Source organism: Halictus rubicundus, unplaced genomic scaffold (genome assembly GCF_050948215.1).
Source record: "Halictus rubicundus isolate RS-2024b unplaced genomic scaffold, iyHalRubi1_principal scaffold0039, whole genome shotgun sequence".
NCBI lineage: Eukaryota > Metazoa > Arthropoda > Insecta > Hymenoptera > Halictidae > Halictus > Halictus rubicundus.
Genome location: NW_027488580.1, coordinates 901271 through 915844, shown reverse-complemented (window position 1 = coordinate 915844; position 14574 = coordinate 901271). Strand labels below are relative to the sequence as shown.

The 14574-nt window shown below is 47.4% G+C and overlaps 1 protein-coding gene across 1 annotated transcript; it reads right to left on the bottom strand.

The window, feature by feature from the left end:
- Positions 1-10263: 10263 nt before the first annotated feature.
- LOC143363358 (uncharacterized) lies at positions 10264-13719 on the bottom strand. The gene has a single exon (XM_076803955.1). It carries the CDS (start codon positions 13717-13719, stop codon positions 10264-10266), a length of 3456 nt encoding a protein of 1151 aa, XP_076660070.1.
- Positions 13720-14574: the final 855 nt, after the last annotated feature.

Sequence of the window (14574 nt, the reverse complement as noted above, 5' to 3'; positions counted from 1 at the left end):
ATAGATGATAGGATAGGATAGAGGATAGGATAGGGGATTGGATAGTATAGAGGATAGGATAGGATAGAGAATAGGCTCGGATAGAGGATAGGATAGGGGATTGGATAGGATAGAGGATACGATAGGATAGACGATAGGATAGGGTAGAGGATAGGATAGAGAATAGGATAGGATAGAGGATAGGATAGGATAGAGGATAGGATCGGATAGAGGATAGGATACGATAGAGGATAGTATAGGATAGAGGATAGGATAGGATAGAGAATAGTATAGGATAGATGATATTATAGGATAGAACAGACGATAGAGGATAGGATAGAGAATAGGATAGGTTAGATGATAGTATAGGATAGAGGATAGGATAGAGAATAGGATAGGTTAGATGATAGTATAGGATAGAGGATAGGATAGAGAATACGATATTATAGAGGATAGGATAGCATAGAGGATTATATAGGGGATTGGATAGGGGAGAAGATAGGAGACGATAGAGGATAGTATAGGATAGAGGATATCATAAGGTAGAGAATAGTATAGGATAGATGATATTATAGGATAGAGGATAGGATCGGATAGAGGATAGGATGTGGGATTGGATATTATAGAGCATAGGATAGGATAGAGGATAGGATAGGGCAGAGGATAGGATAGAGGATTGGATAGGATAGAGGATATTATAGGATAGAGGATAGGATAGGATAGATGATAGGATAGGATAGAGGATAGGATAGGGGATTGGATAGGATAGAGGATATGATAGGATAGAAGATAGGATAGGATAGAGGATAGGAGAGGATTGAGGATAGGATAGGATAGTGGATAGGATAGGATAGAACAGACGATAGAGGATAGGATAGAAAATAGGATAGGTTAGATGATAGTATAGGATAGAGGATAGGATAGAGAATACGATATTATAGAGGATAGGATAGGATAGAGGATAGGATTGGACAGAGTACAGGATAGGGGATTGGATAGGATAGAGGATAGGATAGGATACAGGATAGGATAGGATAGAGGAGACGATAGACGATAGGATAGGATAGAGGATAGGATATAATAGGATAGAGGATAGGATAGGATAGAGGATAGGATAGAGGATAGGATAGGGTAGAGGGTAGGATAGGATAGTATAGAGGATAGGATAGGGTAGAGGATAGGATAGGATAGAGGTATAGGATCGGATAAAGGATAGGATTGGATAGAGGATAGGATAGGGGATTGGATAGGATAGAGGATAGGATAGGACACAGGATAGGATATGATAGAGGATAGGATAGAGGATAGGATAGAGGATAGGATACAGGATAGGATAGAGGATAGGATAGAGGATAGGATAGAAGATTGGATAGGATAGAGGATAGGATAGAGGATAGGATAGAAGATTGGATAGGATAGAGGATAGGATAGGATAGCGGATAGGATAGGGGATTGTATAGTATAGAGGATAGGATCGGATAGAGGATAGGATACGATAGAGGATAGTGTAGGATAGAGGATACGATAGTATAGAGAATAGTATAGGATATATGATATTATAGGATAGAGGATAGGATAGGGTAGAGGATAGGATAGAGAATAGGATAGGATAGAGGATTGGATAGGATAGAGGATATTTTAGGATAGAGGATAGGATAGGATACAGGATAGGATAGGATAGAGGATATTATACGATAGAGGATAGGATATGATAGATGATAGGATAGGATAGAGGATAGGATAGGGGATTGGATAGGATAGAGGATGAGATAGGATAGAAGATAGAATAGGATAGAGGATAGGAGAGGATTGAGGATAGGATAGGATAGTGGATAGGATCGGATAGAGGTTAGGATAGGGGATTGGATAGTATAGAAGATAGGATAGGATGTAGGATAGGATAGGATAGAGGATAGGATAGGATAGAGGATAGGATCGGATAGAGGATAGGATAGGGTAGAGTATAGGATACAGAATAGGATAGGATAGAGGATAGGATAGAGAATACGATATTATAGAGGATAGGATAGGGTAGAGGATAGGATAGGATTGAGGATAGGATAGGATAGAGGATACGATATTATAGAGGATAGGATAGGATAGAGGATAGGATAGGGTAGAGGGTAGGATAGGATAGGATAGAGGATAGGATAGGGTAGAGGATAGGATAGGATAGAGGATAGGATCGGATAGAGGAGAGGATCGGATAGAGGATAGTATAGGATAGAGGATAGGATAGGATAGAGAATAGTATGGGATAGATGATATTATAGGATATAGGATAGGATCGTATAGAGGATAGGATAGGTGATTGGATAGGATAGAGGATAGGATAGGGTAGAGGATAGGATAGAGAATGGGATAGGATAGAGGATAGAATAGGATAGAGGATAGGATCGGATAGAGGATAGGATAGGATAGAGGATAGGATAGGATAGAGGTTAGGATAGGGGATTGGATAGGATAGAGGATAGGATAGGGTAGATGTTAGGATAGAGAATAGGATAGGAAAGAGGATAGGATAGGATAGAGGATAGGATAGGGTAGAGGATAGAGGATAGGATAGCATAGAGGATAGGATCGGATAGAGGGTAGGATACGATAGAGGATAGTATAGGATAGAGGATAGGATTGTATAGAGAATAGTATAGGATAGATGATATTATAGGATAGAGGATAGGATAGGATAGAGGATAGGATAGGATAGAGGATAGGATCGGATAGAGGATAGGATAGAGAATAGGACAGGATAGAGGATAGGATAGGATAGAGGATAGGATCGGATAGAGGATAGGATAGGGGATTGGATAGTATAGAGGATAGGATAGGATGGAGGATAGGATAGGATAGAGGATAGAATAGGATAGAGGATAGGATCGGATAGAGGATAGGATAGGCGATTGGATAGGGTAGAGGATAGGATAGGATAGAAGATATTATAGGATAGAGGATTGGATAGGATAGAGGATAGGATAGGATAGAGGATCGGATAGGATAGAGGATAGGATAGGATAGAGGATAGGATAGGGTAGAGGACAGGATAGGATAGGATAGCGGATAGGGTAGGATGGAGTATAGGATAGGATTGAGGATAGGAAAGGGTTGAGTTCTAGGATAGGATAGAGGATAGGATAGAGGATAGGATAGAGGATTCGATAGGATAGAGGATACGATAGGATAGGGGATAGTATAGGGTAGAGGATAGGATAGGGGATTGGATATGATAGAAGATACGAGACGATAGAGGATAGTATAGGATAGAGGATAGGATAGGATAGAGAATAGTATAGGATAGAGGATAGGATAGGATAGAGGATACGATATTATAGAGGATAGGATAGGATAGAGGATAGGATCGGATAGTGGATAGGATAGGGGATTGGATAGGATAGCGGATAGGATAGGGGATTGGATAGGATAGCGGATAGGATAGGGGATTGGATAGGATAGAGGATAGGATAGGATAGAGGATAGGATAGGATAGAGGATAGGATAGGGTAGAGGATAGGATAGTATAGTGGATAGGATAGGATAGAGCAGACGATAGAGGATAGGATAGAGAATAGGATAGGATAGATGATAGTATAGGGTAGAGGATAGGATAGAGAATAGGATAGGATAGAGGATAGGATAGGATAGAGGATTGGATTGGATAGAGGATAGGATAGAGGATATTACAGGATAGAGGATAGGATAGGATACAGGATAGGATAGAATAGAGGATAGGAGAGGATTGAGGATAGGATAGGATAGTGGATAGGATAGGATAGAACAGACAATAGAGGATAGGATAGAGAATAGGATAGGTTAGATGATAGTGTAGGATAGAGGATAGGATAGAGGACATGATATTATAGAGGATAGGATAGGATAGAGGATTGGATAGGGGATTGGATAGGATAGAGGATAGGATAGGATAGGATAGATGATAGTATAGGATAGAGGATAGGATAGGATTGAGGATAGGATAGGATAGTGGATAGGATAGGATAGAGCAGACGATAGAGGATAGGATAGAGAATAGGATACGACAGATGATAGTATAGGATGCAGGGTAGGAGAGGATTGAGGATAGGATAGGATAGTGGATGGAATAGGATAGAACTGACGATAGAGGATTGGATAGAGAATAGGATAGGTTCGATGATAGTATAGGATAGAGGATAGGATAGAGGATACGATATTATAGAGGATAGTATAGCATGGAGGATTATATAGGGGATTGGATAGGAGAGACGATAGGAGACGATAGAGGATAGTATAGGATAGAGGATAGGATAGGATAGAGAATAGGATAGGATAGGGTAGACGATAGGATAGGATAGAGGATAGGATAGGATAGAGGATAGGATAGGGTAGAGGATAGGATAGGATAGAGGATAGGAGAGGATTGAGGATAGGATAGGATAGTGGATGGAATAGGATAGAACTGACGATAGAGGATTGGATAGAGAAGAGGATAGGTTCGATGATAGTATAGGATAGAGGATAGGATAGAGGATTGGATAGGATAGAGGATATTATAGGATAGAGGATAGGATAGGACAGATGATAGGATAGGATAGAGGATAGGATGGGGGATTGGATAGGATAGAGGATATGATAGGATAGAAGATAGGATAGGATAGAGGATAGGATAGGATAGAGGATAGGATAGGGTAGAGGGTAGGATAGGATAGGATAGAGGATAGGATAGGGTAGAGGATAGGATAGGATTGAGGATAGGATAGGATAGAGGATACGATATTATAGAGGATAGGATAGGATAGAGGATAGGATTGGATAGAGGATAGGATAGGGAATTGGATAGGATAGAGGATAGGATAGGATAGAGGATAGGATAGGGTAGAGTGTAACCGTTTTTACCTCCTTCTTTACGTTCCTGCCGTGTCTTACCACGCGCACGCTGTCGCCTCCACACTATGAAGGCACGTGAGAGAAAACGTATCAACGTTGAGATTCTGATAGATATATAGGGACGGTTACAACCCTAGTAAGATAAGGTTCGTGCCTCCAGGCACTGGAAGACGGAGAGGCTCAAACTATTGTTGGTTATTGGTTATTGATATTGGAGGTAGAAGTAAGATATATTCTGTGGTACTTGATATATACAATAATTGAAATCTCTATAATTACAGTAACCTCAGTACGATGGTTGCGGGATTAATACTGTTCGCCTTTCGCGCCTAGTCGATCGCGACTACGTGGGAGCGTGCCCTCGCATAGGCAGTTTCTCGAGCCCTATCCTGGCTCCACGTCTGGGTCCCTTTCTGATACTTGGATCTTGTTACCGCATCGCGAATTTCCCGAACGAACGTGAGCCGTCGTAGCATACGAGCACTCGTTGCTGACGCAGGAAGTGCCCGAATGACGACACGTACAAGGCGTCGGTCAGACACCCGACCCTGAGGATCGTCTCCGTCGTCACTAGTCAGTGGGTTCGGAGACTATCCGGTATCGGTGGAAAGACGTTAACCGTACTTACTCTGATGACCGCATCGCGAATCTCCCGAACGAACGTGAGCCGTCGTAGCACACGAGCACTCGTTGCTGACGCAGGAAGTGCCCGAATGACGACACGTACAAGGCGTCGGTCAGACACCCGACCCTGAGGATCGTCTCCGTCGTCACTAGTCAGTGGGTTCGGAGACTATCCGGTATCGGTGGAAAGACGTTAACCGTACTACTCTGATTACCGTATCGCGAATTTCCCGAACGAACGTGAGAATTAGCTTCTTTTCGTGGAGAATACGGCTCGAGACCGACGCAGTTTCCCTCGTCTCGTTGGAGTTATTTCTTAATTGATCGCTACGACCGATGATTGCCGCTCGTAGGACTTTATGGACCCGTGTCGTACGGTTTGTACGACACTTCCTCAGTTTGAGGATATCGCGAGACGAAGGAACGCAGTCGGTTTGACTGTATCGCCCCTGAGTCGGTTTGACTCGCTCGCCGCGTACCGAACAGCCCGAAATTCTCGAACCCGCACAAGCTCGCGCCCAGACGTAGAGTGTCCTAATTCTGTCGCGCATCGACCTCATTCGATCCGTATTGCGTGGGGATCGATGCGCGCGCACGCTAATTAGTGGGGGATCCTGCGAGTCTCCCTTAAGAGAAGGATGCCGGGACGACCAGGGACGTCGTGGTGGGGGTCCGCGTTGCTCATGCGACACGTCGCCCGATCGATACATATCGACATGTAATCGATACGGTTACAAGAGTGTAGGATAGGATAGGATAGAGGATAGTGTAGGGTAGAGGATAGGATAGGATTGAGGATAGGATAGGATAGAGGATAGGGTACAGGATTGGATAGGATAGAGGATAGTATAGGATACAGGATAAGATAGGATAGAGAATAGTATAGGATAGATGATATTATAGGATAGAGGATAGGATAGGATAAAGGATAGGATCGGATAGAGGATAGGATAGGGGATTGGATAGGATAGAGGATAGGATAGGGTAGATGTTAGGATAGAGAATAGGATAGGAAAGAGGATAGGATAGGATAGAGGATAGGATCGGATAGAGGATAGGATAGGGGATTGGATAGTATACAGGATAGGATAGGATAGAGGATAGGATAGGATAGAGGATAGGATAGGATAGAGGATAGGATAGGATAGAGGATAGGATAGGACAGAGAATAGTATAGGATAGATGATATTATAGTATAGAGGATAGGATCGTATAGAGGATAGGATAGGTGATTGGATAGGATAGAGGATAGGATAGGGTAGATGATAGGATAGAGAATAGGACAGGAAAGAGGATAGGATAGGATAGAGGATAGGATCGGATAGAGGATAGGATAGGGGATTGGATAGTATACAGGATAGGATAGGATAGAGGATAGGATACGATAGAGGATAGGATAGGATAGAGGATAGGATAAGATAGAGGATAGGATAGGATAGGATAGAGGATAGGATAGGATTGAGGATAGGATAGGATAGAGGATAGGATAGGATAGAGGATAGGATAGGATAGAGGATAGGATAGGATAGAGGATAAGATAGGATAGAGGATAGGATAGGATAGAGGATAGGATAGGATAGAGGATAGGATAGGATAGGGTAGATGATAGGATAGAGAATAGGACAGGATAGAGGATAGGATAGGATAGAGGATAGGATTGGACAGAGTACAGGATAGGCGATTGGATAGGTTAGAGGATAGGATAGGATACAGGATAGGATAGGATAGAGGAGACGATAGAGGATAGGATAGGATAGAGGATAGGATAGGATAGGATAGAGGATATTATAGGATAGAGGATAGGATAGGATAGAGGATAGAATAGGATAGGATAGAGGATAGGATAGGGTTGAGGATAGGATAGGATAGTGGATAGGATAGGGGATTGGATAGGATAGAGGATAGGATAGGTTAGGATAGAGAATAGTATAGCATAGATGATATTATAGGATAGAGGATAGGATAGGATAGAGGATAGGATCGTATAGAGGATGGGATAGGTGATTGGATAGGATAGAGGATAGGATAGGGTAGATGATAGGTTAGAGAATAGGATAGGATAGAGGATAGGATAGGATAGAGGATAGGATCGGATAGAGGATAGGATCGGATAGAGGATAGGATAGGGGATTGGATAGGATAGAGGATAGGATAGGACACAGGATAGTGTTTCGTATCTTTCCCTGCTTGGAAAGATTCGCGGGAAACTAAAAGGAATGCAACTAAACTCGCGAGGAAATTTAACGGATTGTGTATGAGTGTGTATTTGGAATGGTATGAAAGTATGCTGAGTGAAAGTGGAGAAAGCGGACTGTATGAATGAATTGAATGGAAGGCGGATCTGCAATAAATTATCTGTATTTTCACACTGTAAGGTTTCAGTTTGTCACAAAGATTGAAATTATATAATAAACGACTGACAAGCACTGATTTTGAATTCTGTTTCTTATTACGTAATCGCACAGCTGACTCTGATTTCAGAAAGAGAGCGAGTAACGGTTCTCTCTCGGTTTTATTACCTCGATCCTTCGGGAAGTTCGTCACGCGCAGATGTTTCCGGTTTTTCGTCGAGAACATTCCAGAAGAATCGAGCCTGTTTTCCGCGAATCACGCTTGAGGGTTTTGCCCGCGCGAGCCTCGATAACAGACGCTGTTTGTCGGTGTTCTCGCGCGTGTTGCGGGACATTCTGTGATTGGCAGTCGCGCGGTTGAGCACGGTGAGGCGTTATGGCGTTCGCGCGCCAATCTCAAACATGCCGCCCGCCTCGACTTGTCGAATGTCCGAGCATGCAAACGGTCGTGATATCTAGTGAACAAAGTGCTAGTGATTGACAGTGATTTTCACGCAGTAATTTCGGGCTATAGTTTACAACTCTGCAAGCAATTTTGAGGTTACTACCGTCGTCATGAACAATGTGAATGCTTGAATTTACTGCGAGGTGGTTGGAGTGGGGGACCACGTCGGCTGGCATCGTGAATGACTCGCGCGTGCGCTCAACGATTTTACGCGTACTACGCAGTTGTAGTCGATCTTCGCGAGTGAATGAATTACGGTGCAACACGTGAATCGACGCGGTCATCGATCGTTCTCGTTCAACGGTAAAACGATCAGTTTGTGGATCGGTCTTACGAATTCGGACGCCGAGGTGACCACGGTGACTACCCGAGTTTTCCCGTCGCCTCCAGGATGCACTTCCTTCACTCGCGCGAGCGGCCAGCGTGCGGATGGCGTTGATTCGTCGCTGAGAATGCACAGGCTGCCCGGCGTGAGGTTTTCCTGTGGTCGGCGCCATTTCGACCGTGTGGTGAATCCGTGCAGGTACTCCTTTCGCCATCGCACCCAGAATTGATCCCTCATTTTGTTGATCAGCTGCCATCGAGTAAGCCGGTTGACGTTCTGGTCCAGCAGCGACGGTTCCGGCAACGCGTTCAACGGGGAGCCTACAAGAAAATGCCCTGGAGTCAATGCTGTTAAATCAGACGGGTCATCGGAGAGAGCAGCCAGCGGCCTTGAATTCAGGCAAGCTTCGACTTGTGTGAGGAGTGTGGACATCTCCTCGAATGTGAGTCGTGTTTCTCCTATCGTCCTTCTCAGATGGTGCTTGGTGGACTTGACGGCTGCCTCCCAGAGTCCACCGAAGTGGGGCGCTGCTGGTGGGTTGAAATGCCACTGAGTACGTAGGTTGCTCAGGTTTTCCCTCAAGCATCTGTTTTCAGGGCTGCTGGCGGTGAATAGGCGACGCAGCTCCCGGTCTGCCCCCAGGAAGTTCGTCCCACAGTCGCTGTACAGGTGCGCACAGAGACCTCGGCGGGATATGAAGCGCCGGAAAGCAGCCAGGAAAGCCTCTGACGTGTAACTGGAGACCGCCTCGAGATGGACGGCCTTGGTCACCATGCAGATGAAGACTGCGAAGAAGGCCTTGGTTGCTCTGTGACCACGCCCTGGAGAAGTCCGCAGCCATATCGGGCCCGCATAGTCCACTCCGGTGGAATGGAATGGGCGAGCTGGAGTAACGCGGTGCTCTGGCAGTTGGCCCATCATCTGCCTGCCTGTTTCCGCCCGCCATCTCAGACACGTTACGCATTTGAGGATTGCTGCTTTGACTCTTGATCGTCCCCTCGGTATCCAGAACCTCTGGCGTATGGCTCCCAGCGTTGCTTGCACTCCGCCATGCAGTGTCTTGAGATGGCTGTGAACAATGTAAAGTTGGGTAAAGGTGGATTCAGGAGGCAGGATGATTGGATGGGCTTCGTCTGGATTGAGACGCGCTTTGCTCAGCCGACCCCCAACTCTGAGAATGTTGGCGCTGTCGATCTCCGCTGCTAGAGGTGAGAGCACGCTCCTTGAGGGAACGCATGCGCCTGATTTTAATAGCCTCCTTTCTTCCTTAAAGTGGGTCTGCTGCACTTGTCGGATCCAGCACTTCTCGGCCTCGTTGATTTCCTCCACCGAAAGGATTGAGGAGTCACCATGGGTGGCGGCGATATTGCTGTTCGAGACTGAAGAGAGCTTGCGTCGTTTGAGAAGCCATCGTCGACACCAAGCGGTGACCCTTAGCAGCCTGGTATAGGACGAGAACCGCATCAAGGTGTCGTTGTCCTCGATTCCCCCTTTGGCTTTGAGTGTTACCGCTACTAGTTTTTTCCTTTCTTCTGGCAGGTGGTCAGGAATTTATGTTTGGGCCTCCGTGAGCTGCTCGCTGTTTCGCAGGAAGTTCGGGCCGTTCCACCACAATGTCAGCTGCAACAACTGCGACGGTGTGAGTCCTCGAGAGGCGGGGTCAGCTGGATTTTCAACCCCGGCTACATGATGCCATTGTGCCTCGGGAACTCGACGCTGAATGTCTGCCACTCTGTTCGCGACATAGGTTTTCCACCTGCTTGGATGTGCTCGTAACCACCCCAGAGCGACTGTCGAGTCTGACCACAAGTGTATCGGTGTGCTTGTGTATGCTGCGAGACCTGCTTTAGTGGTGCGACCTTGCTCTTAGCAGTGACAAGTGCGACTTCCCAGTGTCCGTCCTCGCTCTTCGTCCTCAGGTAGATGACTGCTGCGTATGCTCGCTCGGAGGCGTCTGCGAAGCCATGTAATTCCCTCAGAGTGGGATGTGGACAGTGAGACAAGGGCCGAGGTACCCTCACTCTTTCGAGCAGCTTCAGTTCGGCGCAGAAAAGTGCCCAGTCTTCAGCCATGGATGCAGGAAGTGGGTCGTCCCAGTCCAGACCCAGCAGCCAAGTCGATTGAATGGCTATTTTCGCCCGTACGATGACTGGTACTAGCCATCCCAGTGGGTCGAACAACTGCGCGGTTTTCGAAACAATGCTGCGCTTGGTTGGCGATTGAGCGGTGACCTCAGCGAGGGAGTATCGAAAGTTGTCCTCTCGTGGTGACCAGTGAAGACCTAACGCAGTATGAATGCAGTCCGACCAGGTTTTCTGCTCCTCTAGTTGGTTGTGGTGCGGCGAGGACTGAGTGGTTGTGCTCTCGGAGTGACCTGCGAACACTTGAAAGCGTCGTGATGAGTCCTGGGGCAAATCGACCACGTTGGACGCCCACTTTTGGAGCGGGAAGCCGCCCGCCATGCACAGCTGCTGAAGTTGATTGGCGGTTTCCATCAGCTCTTCCACGGTGTCGGCTCCAGTGAGGATGTCATCTACGTATGTGTCCCTCTTGATGGCTATTGCTCCGTTGGGGTAGTGCGAGCCCTCATCCTCAGCCAATTGGCGCAGTGTTCGCACAGCTAGATATGGGGCACATGAAAGACCATACGTGACAGTGTTTAGCCGGTATTCACGAACCCTTTCGCTCTCCGCCCGTCTCCAGAGGATTCGTTGTACGTCTCGATCCTCTGGATGGACTAATATCTGCCGGTACATCTTGGTGACGTCGGCTGTCACCACGTACTGGTGTTTGCGCCACCTCAGAATGACGTCAGCGAGTGGTGGCAACAAATTTGGACCCGCATGGAGGGCATCGTTCAAAGAACATTGCGAAGGCTCGGACCAGGACCCGTTGAAGACGACTCTCAACTTCGTGGTGGAGCTGCTGGGCCTCAAGACTCCGTGGTGTGGCAGGTAGTGGCATTGTTGTCCTTTCCCTGTCTCTTCGGTCAGTGACATATGACCAAGCTCGCTGTACTGCTTTAGAAAGTCGTCGTATTGCTCCTTGAACTCTTTGTCCTTTCGGAACTGCAGCTCCATTCTCCTGAGTGAGTGCCACGCAGCTGTCCGGGAGCCTGAAGTGACTTTTACGTTAGTTTTAAAGGGCAGTCTCACCTGATAGCGACCCTCTGGAGTGCGTGAGTGAGAGGTTTTGAAATGCTGTTCACACTCTTCTTCCTCAGCTGTCCACGCCGAAGCCGTGTCTTGGACGTCCTCCTGTTCCCAAAACCGCCGCACGAGTGAGCTCAGACTGTCCCCGATGCTTGCCTGATGCACCTGGGCCTGAACCGGACTGGACGCCGAGCCTGTCATCCCGGTGACGATCCATCCGAACATGGTAAGCTGAGCCACCGGCTGATTCGGAGCTCCTCTTCGCAATCCCTCTTTTATTATTGCAGGGTAGACGTCTGCCCCGAGCAGGACTTCAATGGGTGCTCTGCTCCCTGGTACTGGGTCGGCAAGCTGCAATCCTCTCAGGTGCGCCCACTCTGGTTGTGCCGTGGTCCTGGTATGAGAGTACGTTGAAAGCTTGGCAAGGATCACCGCTGAAACTGTGATGGTGTCCTCTGTCTGGCAGGCGGAAACGTTCAGCGTGACTCTGCCCCGGCTCCTTGCAAGCTGCTGCCCTCCGACTCCGTACAGGTCCACCTTTGCTTCTGCCCGAGGTAATTGTAGCCTTTGTGCTAGCCCTTCGTTTATCATTGTGATCTCGGAGCCTGAATCGATGAGCGCTCTCGCTACTTGCCGACGGCCGAAGCGATCTGTAACATTGACCAATGCTGTAGCTAACATCACCTCACCGTCTTTGTTGCAGCAGCTCTGCGCATGGTGGATAGCCCTTCCTGCAGTGGAGACGCCCTTGCATGCATCATGGAGTGTCGTGTGGTGACGTTCGCCGCAGGTGTAGCAACCTTTCTTCGATGGACAGCTCTCCGTGGTGTGCTTGCCGAGACAGTTTCTGCACAGCTGATGTTTCTCGACAGTAGATTTCCGCTCCTCCGCAGAACTTTCTTTGTATGATGAGCAATGCATGAGATAATGATCCTTTGAACAGATCACGCATACAATTTGTTGCCCTTTCCTTGCATGGTTGACGCGGGCCACGCTTGCTGCTGGTTTCGCTTTGCTGACACCTTGGCTTGATTGGAATTTGCTCGGTCTGGAATGGCTGGAACCTGAGGACGCTGAGCTCGGAGATGCCTGCATCATCTGGAGCCGCTTTATCATGAAGTCCTTCAGGGTTGCACAGGAAGGAGGCTCGCTGCTGACTGTAACGCTCTCCTCCCATTTTTCTCTGGTCGTGGGGTCGAACAAATTCACAATCGAGTGAACGAACCAATCTGCGGTTTGATCCACAGGTCTGCCTAGTCCGTCCAGGGTGTTGATGACGGTGGATACTCCTTTCTGGATCTGGGTCATTTCTCGCACCGTGCTTTCTCTCATCCGTGGCAGCGCCGCCAACTTGTCAAGGCAGGATCGGACGAGAATGCGCTTGTTTTCGAAATGCTCCAGAAGGATATCCCACGCCTTTCTGTAATTTCCGTTCGTGGTCGGAAGGTCCTTGACGAGATCGGCTGCTTGATCCCGAAGAGCGCCCTTCAGGTAATGGAGCTTGTCGACGTCGCTCATTCCCTTTTTCTGGTCGATCATCGAGACGAATCGGTCTTTGAACGACGGCCATTCGACGTATTCTCCGTTGAATTGCGGCAACGGCATCCGTGGGAGAGAAGATGACCCGGACTTCGAATCTCCCTCGTCTGGATTTGGCTCGGTCGCCTTTTCGCTGCTCTTTCTGAGTTGATTCGCGAGCTCGAACAGCCGGCTTTTTTGTATGAGGTAGGTTTCTTCTACCGATTCGGCCATGCCTGACTTTTCATATTCGCTGTCCTTGGTTGCAGCTTTGTGTCCGTACATTAGCACGTCATGATTTTGCTGAAACTTTACCCAGTAATCCTCGAGCAGTTCCAGCCTGGTCTCAACGTCGCTGATAGTGATCTTTGGTTGCGCGACGGATTTCTTAAAGTTGTCCATGAGGCGAGCAATCTTCCCTCCGATGGTTTTCTGCTTGTGGAGGAGGTCGTTTGCTGAGAGCTCCATTTTAGTCGCGGCTGATTCGCTTGATGGAATTCACTCACGGATGCACTGGACTCACCCTTGACTCGATTTGATATTGCAAATCCTGGAGAGGTATCGGCCAGACACGTGGAAAGGATCCGGCTCGAAGGACCAGAAATGTTTCGTATCTTTCCCTGCTTGGAAAGATTCGCGGGAAACTAAAAGGAATGCAACTAAACTCGCGAGGAAATTTAACGGATTGTGTATGAGTGTGTATTTGGAATGGTATGAAAGTATGCTGAGTGAAAGTGGAGAAAGCGGACTGTATGAATGAATTGAATGGAAGGCGGATCTGCAATAAATTATCTGTATTTTCACACTGTAAGGTTTCAGTTTGTCACAAAGATTGAAATTATATAATAAACGACTGATAAGCACTGATTTTGAATTCTGTTTCTTATTACGTAATCGCACAGCTGACTCGGATTTCAGAAAGAGAGCGAGTAACGGTTCTCTCTCGGTTTTATTACCTCGATCCTTCGGGAAGTTCGTCACGCGCAGATGTTTCCGGTTTTTCGTCGAGAACATTCCAGAAGAATCGAGCCTGTTTTCCGCGAATCACGCTTGAGGGTTTTGCCCGCGCGAGCCTCGATAACAGACGCTGTTTGTCGGTGTTCTCGCGCGTGTTGCGGGACATTCTGTGATTGGCAGTCGCGCGGTTGAGCACGGTGAGGCGTTATGGCGTCCGCGCGCCAATCTCAAACAGATAGGTTAGGATAGAGGGTAGGATAGAGGATAGGATAGAGGATAGGATAGAAGATTGGATAGGATAGAGGATAGGATAGGATAGCGGATAGGATAGGATAGAGGATAGGATAGAATAGAGGACAGGATCGG